A 13,484-nucleotide genomic window follows, 5' to 3' on the forward strand; every position below is an offset into this window, starting at 1 on the left:
GGCATTTCCATGAATGAGAAAACCAAGTTGGTTTTCTTGCCTGGTGGAGGACGTGAGGAGGTTTAACGGCGGATCGTTACATCAGAGACATTTTGGAGGATCATATGGTTCCATACACGGGATTTATTGGTGATGCCTTTATTTTAATGCACGATGCCATACCGCACGAGTCACCACCACCTATCTGACAGATCGGTATACCTACAATAAATTGGCCGGCATTGAGCCCGGGCATAACTCCAATAGATCATATTTGGGATGAGCTTAAACGAAGTGTCCGGGACAGCAATCATGCACCAAGGGGCATAATGGAATTGAGAGCGGCGCTTAATGATGAATGGAAGCATTGTCTCAAGAATTTGTTAGAAAAGTCATCCGATCCATGAGAAATCGATTGGAAGTATAATTAGGAGTAGGGCTGGGAATATCAAATACTGAAAACTAAAGAAATTTATTTTATAATTAACAATGTCTCTGTTTATAATGTCTTTCTTACATTAGTTCCAATAATGAATATTTAGGAAACTCTGTTCGTATTGCATATTATTTTTAAAATGCGTCTTCCAAATAATGCAATAGAAGTTTTTGTAAGTTCAATAATAAAGTTATTGTTTGCACATTACATTTTTTTATTTTCATACTTCTTACATTGAAACAGAAGGTGTTATCTCAAATATCGCTTTTGAGTCGATTGTTTTGCACTCAAGTGTGTATGTTTATAATGCATTGTTTTTCATTTGATAATAAATGACCCAAATCCACTCGGCGTTGTTTAGGTGGAGAAGGACAATTACCACTGGTACTTGACATTGAATTCATATTTTTAGCTTAAAAACACTAATACGTCGCTAAAGAGTTCTAAAAAGAACTGTTTTTTATACAAATGCAGACTAAAAATCTAAAAATTAAAATTAAAAGAATAACGCAGAAAACACAAAAAATCGCCTATATAACTTAATTAACCTATGAATTTTAAATGTCAAAATTTTATAATTTAGTGAAGTAAACTTTCTTGCGGTTGGATCAATTACAAACAAGCATTACAGCGCGGTAAATTTGAATTAGGTACTCCTCCTAGTTTAAAAACGAGATATGGTAAAATGATTTTGCAGTATTTTGACAATAATTTTAAATATTTTGCATAGTTCTGGCTTTTAGTTTTGTAATTTTGCTTCTTTTATATTTCGTAACGGTAAGTAAGTTGTCTTTGAAGTTGTACTAAATTCCGGCTCTGCAAGATCATATTTCAGGCAATCAGAATAACACTATCTTTTATTGATGTCTATTGTTAAAAAAAATATATGATTATCATTAACATTGGCAGTAGGTGTCCTACCATATATAGACTTAAAATATGCAATATATATCTTCACCTACCATTGTCTGCTAACATACCGTAGTGTTATAAGTACAATGCGTACGTAATTGTCTTACCACAATTAATTTCGTTTCGAAGCAGAGACTTTCATACACTTTCTCACAATTCATTGCATACTAAAATTATCTGAATGACTATAAATGTAGCGTAAGTCTTATACTCATTATTTTAAAAATCAAGAAGATTAAATAAAGGAAATAATTCAATAACAAGGACGAGTTTACCGACTTAGGGTCGGTTATAATTCAAAAAATTGTTTGTAAAGCGTTATTACAATAGTCTCTGCACATTTCACTCTTGGCTCTTGGTGGTTAATTCAAAACCTCAGTCAACAGTCATTCAACGACTGGTGCACTCAGAATTATATAAGAGCAAACCTACTACGATAATATTATCTGTCATTTTTCTTTTAAGTCTTTAACCCAAAATATCCGTCACATTCATCCTTGGCAATTTGACGGTCAACTTTCTATACTTCATTCAATTTTAAGGTAAGCTCAAGGTAAACATGTAGTTTCAAACACGTGATCGGTAGGAGTGTCATGTTGTCTGTCATGGTCTGTCTTCGACCCATTTATCGCACTAGAGAATCGCGTGTCTTGGACTATCTTCAGCGTCACAGTAATGCTGGTTTTGGCTTTGAGTTTTTCCGGTCCTAGGTGAATATGTTCGAAAATAAACATGGTCACTCAAAAACTGCCTTAAAATGGTAACCAGGTCCTTATGTTTGTACGCTATCCATTTTCTGGTATCCGGTATCAATTGCTGTGTCCACCGCCTCTTACAGGTGTTGTTCCATAAATTCTATCATTTTTGCATAGTAGATTTTGTCTTCTTTTCTACTTTCAGTACTTTTACGCTTACCACTCAAGTAAAACGATCGAGATTGATTCCGTTATGATTTGTAGTCATAGTGGATATTGTCCTAAACTTAATGGCTATACGTAGCATTATTTTTCTTTGAGCATTCTCTAGCTTATTTCTATGTGACTTCGCGTGCAGTGCTCTTAACCACACTGGGGCTCCATATAATAAAATCGACTGCACTATTGCTCTAAGAAAGGGCTTACTTGAAATTGGCCCTTCTACGTTGGCCTAAACTCTCGACACTGCCGTAGTCTTAAGTGCAGCCTTCTTTACTACTCAGCTTAAATGGTGTCCAGAAGAAAGATTGCTATCTATTTCGACCCCCCAGGTACTTTCCAAAGGATTTTGGCACTATAGTTGACTGCTCTATTTCAAATACTATGTCCTCTCTGCCTCTCCTACCTGAACGGATTACGGCTTCGGTTTTTCGGATGCCAGCTGCAGGTTTTTTCAGGCCATTCTGCTTTAGCCAGTGTTTCATTTGCTATAAACATTAGGTCCTCCGTATCACAGGCTATTATTACTAGTCCCAAATTGCCTGCAAACCCTATTGTGTGGACTCCTCTTTGGAACAAGTTCATTCAAAATGTTCCATAGAACTGGGCCTATTAATAAAGCCCTGCTGAGGCACTAAAGTCAATACCTGCTGTAGTTCAGATCTTCCATCTCTGTAAGTAGCTTAAATTAGGTATGCTCGGTTTACTTTTTTCAATATCAAGCTCTTCTTTATATGAAGCCTTTATATGAAGCTCTTCCATAATTTGGTTCTATGTTATGTCCATGACATAACGTGACATAGCGTAGAATTCTTCTATAGACCCACATTTCGAAGACTTCGATCTTATTCCTATCGATTTCTTTGAGTGTCCATGTTTCAGGTGCGTATGTAGCAATGGGAAAAATAAGGGCATTAACCAACCTGAGCTTAGTATTCCTTGTTATTGGTCGGTCTTTCCATATTTTAATCAATTTAGCTGTTGCGGTTCGGGCATTGCTAGTCTACGTTTGATTTATAAGGAGCAATCGCCATTATTGTTAACAGGGAGCCCAAGTATACAAATCTGTCTACCACTTAGAAATTCGCCACTTGGTGTATGTGCGGTAGATTATTATTTTTGTTTTTCCGGCGTTAATCTGTCTGAAGCTTTTTACTAGGTTTATTATAAAAGTGAAGACATGCTGCTCTTCAAGATTCTCAACCATTATGGACCATGGTGTCGAACTGAAGGCATTCCGGATATCTACCGTTATAAGTACGCATCATTTTCTTTTTGAGGCAACTTTTCTAGTTTATACTGTCAGGTCTATCTCCTTCTGGACAGCATGGATCCATACGGTTTTTAGAATTTTTCTCTCCGGATTCCAAGTATTGTTCTAGCCTGTTCTTCAATATGTACTAGTATAATTTATAAATAGCAGCTAGAAGATATAGGGCTCGGAATGCGTTTGTCACTAGATAAGTTTTCTCTGGTTTTGGTATTAACACTAAACGTGATACTTTACAGATTTCGTGGAATTCTGTGTTCTAACTGGCGGTTACCTTGATAACTTCAGGTGTTATTCCGTCGAATTAGGTACTTTTCCATCTTTAAAAATTCTTCCATGCCGAAGAGGACTACGCCTTGTGTAGGTGGGTCTATACTACAGGTATCTTGATGCGTCGGGAAGATTTCACTTATAAGCTCCAAGTCTGTGTCTTTGGTCAACTATATTTGTGGACCAGCACTTTTGGATTCCCTTATCACCAGGTGATAGCCTTTTTCGCATATGTATTCTTCTAGCTATTGCGTAGTTGTTCCTAAGGACTTTTCTTACTTTCTTGTATTAGCTTCTTACGAGCTTTTTTCTCGTCTTTATGGGACTCTAACAGTGGACCTTCGTCGTTGCCGTGCTTCTTTGACCTTGTTTGTTTTCTTCTTGCTTGTATGCTTAATTTCCGCTGCACCTCAATAGCTTCAGACCACCAATATGGTATTAGGTTTCTGAAAGTCCTTGTTTTAACTGCGACTTTTTTGTAAACACTCTTGATTATTTTAATGCAGTTTTCTGGACCTGGTCGTTCATTTTTGTCAGAGATCGCTTCTTTTATTAGATTTCCATGTACATTTTGATCAAACATGGATTTTTGTCTCAGCTGCCTTCGTTCCGATAGCTCTTTCCACCATACACCTCAAATAAAATGTGCTGGTATTCTGTTAACGTCCGTATCCAGCAGCACACTCCAGTTGATAATCGTTGGGGGCCATCTTCTGGGGAATAAGCAGTGTTTAGTTGGTTCAGTAAGTTTTTGGTTCAGCCACCACTCAATTTTTCACGAAGTGTGCGAAATTGATCTCATGTTATTGTGTAGTGTATTTAGTGTATTTTGCATTAAATATGTTTTTATATCAGAAAACGTTCCTTTGTTATGAGCTAAGTTAATTAACAAGTTAACATTTATAGTTTTGTTTTGGGCTGACCTTGAATATTAGTTTTCTCTAATAAATAATCTAAGCCTTTCTCTACTCAATTAATTTGAGGCTACAGGCTCTGCTTACATTGGATCACTTTTAAGATATCTGTATTCAAATTACACCTTGAATTATGTGCCCCACTGATATATATTACAAAAATATTTGTATTCGTCAATAAAATAAAATAACAGCTGAATTTTTGTTTACACACGTTAAATAACGGAATATATTCAGGATATTCGGATATTTTTAATCTTGGGAAGTATAATTGGCTCCAATTAAGACAGTTTTTTGGCTATTTATTTAAAATTTATACAAAAATGTTAATTACCAAAAATTCTAAATATGACGTTGGTGGATAAAACGTGTTTTACTGTGAAAATGAAAAACATGAGAAGAATCAAGCCGAACAATCAATTATTCTGCCAGTAGTTAATTTAGACATAGACTGCTCGTTGTCTTATTTGGATTTGAATGCAGTATATAGTTTTAAATTTAAAGGACCGTTAATAACAGTCTTGTTTCCTCCCTTTATTATTTTATTTGTTTAAATCTTGTTTAGAATAATTCATTTTTTATTTAATACTCGATCTTTTGTCTTCTCGGTGTTTTGGTTATTTTGGCATTTCCAAATGCTTTTGTCATTTTATTTTTTAACTTCAAAATTGTCTAATACTATTCAGTTTCAATTTCCTCGTTAATTTTCCATCACCCTGCTTTTAATTGTAAGTATCAACATTCGACTCAATAATCTATCTCGAATCTAACGAATCTCTTGAATACCTAACTATCAAATAAATAATTCATACGAAAATGACGCTCAAAAAATAATGGATTATAACTATAAAAAGAAAATAAGATACAGGGAAAAATAAAAAAAAGACTTACTATGGGCGAATCAGAGGAAACGAATTAAAAAGAAAAACATTGATTGCTTTGGCCCGAGTTAATTTGGCTGCGCAAATAAACACTTAGATTATGTTTTCTCGTTCGAAATTTTAAAACGCAACTCGTGTGTTTAATAGAAACTGAGAATTTTATAATATATTATATAGGGGATAAAAAAGGCTATATGGTTTACTCCTCTGTAATATATGAGTATTTATTATTCTACATTAAATATGGTAATAGTGATGATTTTTTTTATACCGTTCACCTTTCATATTTGTGATTCTTGTTACCATTTCTAATAAGCTTTCATCGGGATGTAGCTTAGTCATTCCATTTTTCAAACTTTTATGTGTTTTGCTCAAATTATTCTTTTATTTTTATTAATATTTATTTATTGACTATTTCTTTGACTTGTCATTTGTTTTGCTTTAGCTTTTTTGTTCTTTTGGAATTTCTTCATTTTCCTTTTCTTTTCCTTTTATATAGTGTTTGCTTAATTTTGTTGTTTTTATTCGTTTATTTCTTTAGATGTTTAATAGTCTCAGATGCAGTTCGACTTTATTTCATTGTATTCTTCTCAATAATTTTGTTTGTCTATCAATTTAAAGTATTCCTTAAATATTCCTTATATTCCGTATATCTTATAAACCGAATAACTGTTATTTTGGACCTTTAAAACGTTTATATTCGTTATGTTTGCTCATCTTAAAAACACTTCCATGCGTTGATTTGTTTCAAGGTTGATATTTAATTCATAAAATAGATATTACCTGAAGTTTAATTAACATTTCCATTACTTGTTTTATGATTTACGCTCTAATTAATAATTAAAATGTTATTGCTTTTGGTATCTTTACAACATTTGCGTTGACCGAAGAGATAAAATATTTATTCTACTTAATAAATACTTTAGGTATAACAAAAAAATCTGTGCATAAAAGTGTAATTTTATTACAATAAAAACAAAAATAATTGTATTCGTTACGAATAAAACACGTATCAAACTCTTTACATGTGTTTTAAAGATTCGTTTTATGTGGTGGTGAACTACGAAATATACAAGAAATATAATAGACACACTTACACACTGGAATGATAAATTGTGCCAAAAAATCACTTTACTACCTTAGGTAGCTAGGTACCCTTTACCAGGATGTTGTACTCTAAAATTTACAATGTATTAATTTACTCTTACCTCTAAACGGTTACAGATTTTCAAAATGTTGTATGGTATTAAACTGAAGTTACTAGTAGATCTGAAAGATCACTGTGAAATTTTTTATGAGGCAAAGTTCCAATTTTATATCACTTTTTGTAAATAGTCGATTTTAGTAAGTATTCATAGATAAAAAAATTAAAGATTATAGTAGAATTATAGAGTGAGAGAGAAAGAGAGAGAGAGAGACAGAGAGAGAGAGAGAGCTAGCGAACGAGTGAGAAAGAAAAAGCGAGCGAGGCAGGTGGGAGAGCTAGAGGAAGATGAATGATAGAAATAATCAAGAATCTTATCTTTGAAATAGCGAAGGAAACTAAAATCGCATATGTATGTCTTCTAACAGTAACACTAAAACACAATTAATTACACACAAGTCACAATGATTCCATTAATTTGCACAATACTATAGAAAATATAACAGGGAAAATCTTAGACGAATAGTTAGGATAATTCATGGTACGAAATAGCACAAACTAAAACAGAAAAGCGTAAAAAAAGTGGTACAGAAAAATTCAAAGATTTTAAATATTCTACACAGTAGAAATTTGATTACACTTAGTTTGCATTATAACTAGTGAACAAATGCACGATAAATATTCTAGTTGGGTAAGAGGAAATAACAATTTTCTATTACAGAATAACAATATTTCCTTTCTACCGTTGGCAAGTAGGTAGTGCATAAAAATCTTGATTTTATCAGCTATATTTAATGCTAAACATCATTCATAGATTCAAGATCGTTTGTGTTTCATCAAGGTTAACTAATTTTTTAGAAACGACGTTTACCTTACGTATGTATTATGTAGTTTTTCTATAAATTTTGAAATTATAGGCACGTTTAGACTGAAGTTTAGCTCAAATTCGTTCGTTCACAATGATTCACAAAAACTACAAGTTTTTCTTTTAGTCTTAAACGCCGTCTACACTCTCGATCGAAGTTCTTCGGACGAAATGTCGAAGTAAAGTTAATCGAGGCTAGGTGACTCTCTACATACTCGTGAAGTCGAGTAATGTAGTGTGACACTTCGTATTCGAACTTCTGTTGTTATCTCTTAAATGAGTGATTGATTCCAGAGCAATTCCTCCACTATAATAAAATAGTTATATGCCAAATAACAAAAATCTCAAAAAGCAAAATAAAAGTCAGATTCCAAATAAAAGAATAAAAGTGTATGGACACCGAACTAGGAGTCTTCAAATAATAGGAATAAAGACCCGAACTTGCTGCTGACTGGAAATCCTCCGTAATGTACTCGAAGTCCTAATTAGTCAAAACTGAGAATGTTTGATGTTTGTATTAAATCTTGATAAAGTATCCAAAACATGTCCAAAGTATGTATAAAAATTTAAAGGTAAATTTCCGTGTTGTATATTATATCTATTCTGCTTGTCCACTATACAGGTAGTTCCACACTGCAAAAGATGTATTGAACAGGTCTTTTCATTGTTATGAAATAAAGTACAGACTTTTAACGTTCAACAGTAATATACGTTGGGCAATAAACGAAATAAATTAAATGTTTCATTGCAAGCAATAATTATTTCAACCAACGTCAAAAAAATTACCTTAGGAAGGAAAGGAAGGGAAAGGTAAATGGTTATATCAATATTTTCTTCTCATAAATGCTAGTCCGTTGGGTTTCTAGTTTCAAAATAAAACCATGTTGGAATATTATCTTTTTTTGTAGAAGTATGCCTTCGGAGGCATTTTGAGTTATCTACAACAAAAATATGCCCGTGCTATAGTAACAAGTATCTGGTAGTAGTAAAAAAATATTATTTACTTGATACTTTAGTTTAAGACGCTGTAGGACAATTATTTTCTGAAGACCAAATAACTATTATCTGGATTTCTTTTTAGAAGTGTATATGATTGTTTTTAAAAATTCTTTCTTTGTTGATTTTGCAGGATGGTGAACACAAATACGGACCAAACTACCCGCGCACCGACATAGAAGTGACAGGCGAACAAATAGCGTCGGGAGTACCAGTTCTTCAGGTCCGAAGAGGGAGTGAACCAAGTCTGAACCAACTACCCACTGGGCCTCCCGCACCCTCGGATCATCCGAAACGTTGGAGTGCCGCACCCTTGATTCTGGAACCGCCTAGTTCAGGATACGCTAGTCCCGATTGGATGGACGACTCCAGGGAAGAGGAAGAGGATCATAGTTTTAGAAGGATAGCGAGAGACGGAAGCAATAGGCTGTCGATGCAGTTTTTAGGCGTGGACGGTGCTGGGTAAGTACCAGAAACTCCTTAACTTTTTAATACTTTCTCCGATACAGTTTTATGATTTAATCTGTATCTATAGCATTATTCACATTTTAACTATTTTAGTTACCGTTGGGCTGAGGCCGCAGAGCGAGCAGCTGCTTCCAGACCACACATAACGAGTTCTCTTCCTCGAGAATCCAGACGGAAAGAACCTTTGGGACAGGCTAACAATTCCACGACGATCGACGGCGAAGAAATTATTGTGATACGAAATGAACCCGGTCCCCTTGGCATTCACGTCATTCCAGATTATGATACGTTGGGAAGAGAAAGAGGATTGTTGGTCAAGGGAATCGAACCTGGAGGAAGAATCGATAGGGATGGCCGATTGGCTATTTATGACAGAGTGGTGGAGATCAATGGGGAAAACTTGATCAATATGCCATTCCAGAGGTAAACTTTTTTTGTTATAAGAATTTAAAGCTAATAGATGCTGCAAAATATCGAGAAAACAACCTTAGTTTTTCCTTGTTGACCGTTTGTAGACCTTTACCACCATCACTGTTTTCTTGTTCAAGTGCAGGGAACGAATAATACAGGATTGCAAGAAAAAATAATTTTCATAGATGATTGAATCATATTTAAGGTATAAATTTTTACTAATGAAATTACGAGGAAAAGAACATTATTATATACCAGAAGTGGCCAAACTTTCTTGACAGGGTGTCACTATTGTCCAGACTTTATTTTTTAAACAGAGAGCATTCTTATGGCAATTCCTTGTTCTCCTCCAAAAATTACAAAAAACGCTCTTTCAGATTCCACAAACAACCACCGAATACTGCAATAAAGGAGCAATTCGCTACTATTCTTTTTTTTTTCTTTCTGAAAACGTTAGCGGAATGGTCGTCGAATTGTAGCTTGAGCGTGATTTTGATTAATACAACGCATTACAGGCTCAATCATCGAGAATAGATTTGTCTCACCTAAAACCTAAGAGGTTTTGGGCACCTAACGATTCTTGATGGATTATACAATGGTGTTTGAAAATGTTTCTTCCCAAAATGTTTTGAACAGAACTTTTTATCCAGAATTGAACAGGCCAGAGCCCCAGGTCCCAGCTATCTGTTACGAAACATACAAATGCTCCACTAAGCATTATTGTGATGTCACAGCTTTCATCCAAAGTCAGTGACAAATATTTGCAGTCTCCTAGTCGACGATTATTTGTATTTCAACATCCTGATCCATTTGGTCCACCACATGTTTTGTGTTTGAATCTCCGATATTTTGAGCGAATATTAGTAAACTATTTTCAATTATCTCCTCTTTATCGGGATGTGGATTTTTCTTACGATAAATAAGATGTCTGGCAAGATTGTATCTGCTGCTTTACAGCTCGAGCCACCGTCGTAGTACAAAAGATGAACTTTTACTGAGTTTGACGGAAAAATGAAAGTTTTTATTTTTCCATTAAATCCTCGCGTATCATTTCTACGATTCCCTCGTGTCACTCAATGATAGCGTGCCGTGGGCTGGCCATCCGTGTTATATTCTATTAAAAAGATTTGAGATCAACCCTGATGTGACAGTGAAAAGTGACAGAAATCAAGAGGTTTTTTCTTATGCTATTTTTGTTTTCAGGGTACAAGAATTGTTTAAACTCTCCCTCACTTCTCCTGAATTAAGACTGAAAGTAATAAAGACGTCTGGACTCGAAGGTCTTCGAAAACCGCCCCCGCCGATTTACCCAAGTTACCCCGACGACAAAGAAAACGTTTCGATGGTAGAATGCGAACAAAAACGTAAGTATAGTTTGTAAATATTTACTGTGTATTACTTCGTTAATAAATACTTTAGTGGGATACCCATATTGAAATGCGTGGAACAAAAACACAATTGGAATCATAATTAACGGTTATTTTAAGGGTGATAATTTTCACAAATATTATTACAAGTGAGTTTCTTCGCTGTCGCGCATTGACGTTATTTTTGCGCCGCTGATTTTTAGAAAATACATTGAAGAGTTAGTTTTTTTACCGATCATTTTTATAAGTTACAGTTTTTACAGTCACAGAATCAGAAGTGATTGTTCTCGCTGACACCGAGTCACCGAGTTATTCTTTTGCCCGCGCAGTATGAGAATTAGTCTTCGTGTTTACATAAAAAGTCACTCGTTCAGAGTTATTTTTTTCACCGCGGTGTATTAGGAATTATATTCTTCGAGGACATAGAATTACATACAGAACATTACAAAAATTTATTATTATAATTCCTACTAAATATTCAAATTAATGTTGCTCACGCCATCTATACACAGGGTAATTCTTGTCGCTGACGCTTTATTAAAGGTTATAGTTTTCTTTGGCATACAATTGCAAATAATAGTTTTCGCCGCATTTATTGTATTTATATTAACTTTTTAATAAATCATCTTCTGCGAGATAAATGTAGATTAACTATATTTCGAATATCAGCACTTTTTAAATAACTTAAACTAATAATATTTGACAGCAATATTAGCATTTTGTATCCAATGTATTGATGAAAAGGACAAAAATATAGATGATCTACAAAATCTCGTTATTTAAATAACTTTTCTAATTGTATTTATAAAAGGACACCTTACAGAAAGTACAAATACTAAAGTGGCGACAGTATCTCCGACAAAAAAGGTTCCAGCTATTTCTAAAAATCTGAAAGGCCTTTTAACAGCCAATACCAGGAAGATCGGTAGGAAAATCGAGATAGAACTAATTAAGGGAAACCACGGTCTCGGCTTCAGCATAACGACCAGAGACAATCCAGCAGGAGGAAAGTGTCCTATTTATATTAAGAATATCAATGCTATGGTAAGTTAAGTGATTTATTTTTTTCTTTAGTTTTAAGTACAATTAACAAGTTATAGTTTATGTACTATATTTTCTCTGTATATTAAATCGACGTTAAAAACTCGGACATTTCCATTTTTTACTTACTTAATATTTGGGAAAGTATTATATGCAGGACAAAAATAGATACAAGCACAGTAAATTGTTAGTAATTAAATTTTTTAGCAAAAGTTGCTCATGTAATTAACAAAAAAATTCCATCGCTTTTTTTACATAATAAATATACAAAGTGGAACAGCCAAAAGAATTAAATTCGATAATAAATAAATGGGAGCGTGTTAAAAAACGCTCGGACACTTCGATTAATAAAAGTTTTATTTAAAAATCCTTTATAATGGGTATATAATTAAAAATACCCTTTCGGTTTACGTCACTGAACGTTTTTGGACTAAAAAGTCCATCATCAGTGTATTACCAGGTTTACATAAGCCAAGCCACTAAAAATGTAGGTAAAAACCATGGCAATGGTACAAAATGTATTATTTTTTAACAGCTAGCCTGCATTGCAACGTAAGACTCCCAATGGGGGTTGCTGCTGACCCTGAGACAATGTCTCTGTATGGCTTCTCGATGGGTATCTGTTAAAAAATTCATCACACCATATTTTTAACAAAAATGTAATAAATAATACATTTTGTAATATTTCAAGGGTCTTTACCCAAATCTTTAGTTGCTTGACTCATGTACACCGGATAATACACTGATGATGGAGTTTTTAGCCCGAAAACGTTCTGTGATGTAGCCCGAAAAGGTATTTTAATTATATACCTTTTATAAAGGATTTTTATAGAAAACTTTTGTGATTTATGGTAGGTATACAGCCAGCTACAGGAATTTCATTTTACTTGTGGACTTCGATTAGTATTTTTAGTTGCGCAATTTTTGCAATAAAAACTTTTCATACAGGGTGTGTCATGTAACCGTGGCCAATACCGACTTTCTTATTTCAAATACAACACCCTATATATTATTCAATTTTACTATCCTGTACCTAGCTTTAACTGTTTCGGAAACAATAAGTGTTTTCTAATTTATTGCAAGAAGTAACATAAAAAAGAAAATTATCTCAGTACAGAAATTTGCTACAACACACTTAGAAACTAATAAGTGATACTGTTTATTTCTTGATAATAAAAACAAAAAAATACATTAATGTGAATGTAGATGTTCAAAATGCTCTCCGCGAAAATCTTGGCAACATTCTAATCGTAGAGACTTCTTCCAACGTTACTCAACATCTCAGGCGTGATTGATCTAATAGCAATCATTATTTCTCTTCTTAAATCAGCTAAGTCGAGGGGTTTAGTTTTATATCTAATATTTTGACATATAACCATAAGAAGGAGTCTAATGGGATTAGATCAGGAGATCGTACTGGCCATTTCATCGATACTTGCCTTCCTATCCACCGATTTGGAAATATACGGTTAAGGCAATGCCGAACATTAATGCGCCGCTGCTCCATCTTGCTGAAAGTATATCATATTCGCTGGAACTTGTGGGTTTGCTGGATCAGGATTTTAAGTTGGTGTGGCATTATTTTGGAGAAATGATAAATAATTATCGAAATTCAC

General features: G+C 34.0%; 1 protein-coding gene across 13 annotated transcripts in view; it reads left to right on the forward strand.

Annotated features, from left to right (window-relative positions):
- The window catches only part of baz (par-3 family cell polarity regulator), a 356,412-nt gene that overhangs the window by 312,067 nt on the left and 30,861 nt on the right, over nucleotides 1-13,484 (forward strand). For 11 of the 13 annotated variants that reach the window (XM_072522400.1, XM_072522395.1, XM_072522393.1 and 8 more), the window contains 4 exons: nucleotides 8,715-9,043; nucleotides 9,143-9,472; nucleotides 10,664-10,824; nucleotides 11,639-11,871. In XM_072522400.1, coding sequence (XP_072378501.1) covers nucleotides 8,715-9,043; nucleotides 9,143-9,472; nucleotides 10,664-10,824; nucleotides 11,639-11,871 — 1,053 coding nt within the window. The remainder of the gene's footprint in view (nucleotides 1-8,714; nucleotides 9,044-9,142; nucleotides 9,473-10,663; nucleotides 10,825-11,638; nucleotides 11,872-13,484) is intronic. The other 2 variants (XM_072522398.1, XM_072522405.1) reach the window with 1 other exon arrangement.

Source organism: Diabrotica undecimpunctata, chromosome 2, assembly GCF_040954645.1.
Source record: "Diabrotica undecimpunctata isolate CICGRU chromosome 2, icDiaUnde3, whole genome shotgun sequence".
In the NCBI taxonomy this organism is placed as follows: Eukaryota; Metazoa; Arthropoda; class Insecta; order Coleoptera; family Chrysomelidae; genus Diabrotica; species Diabrotica undecimpunctata.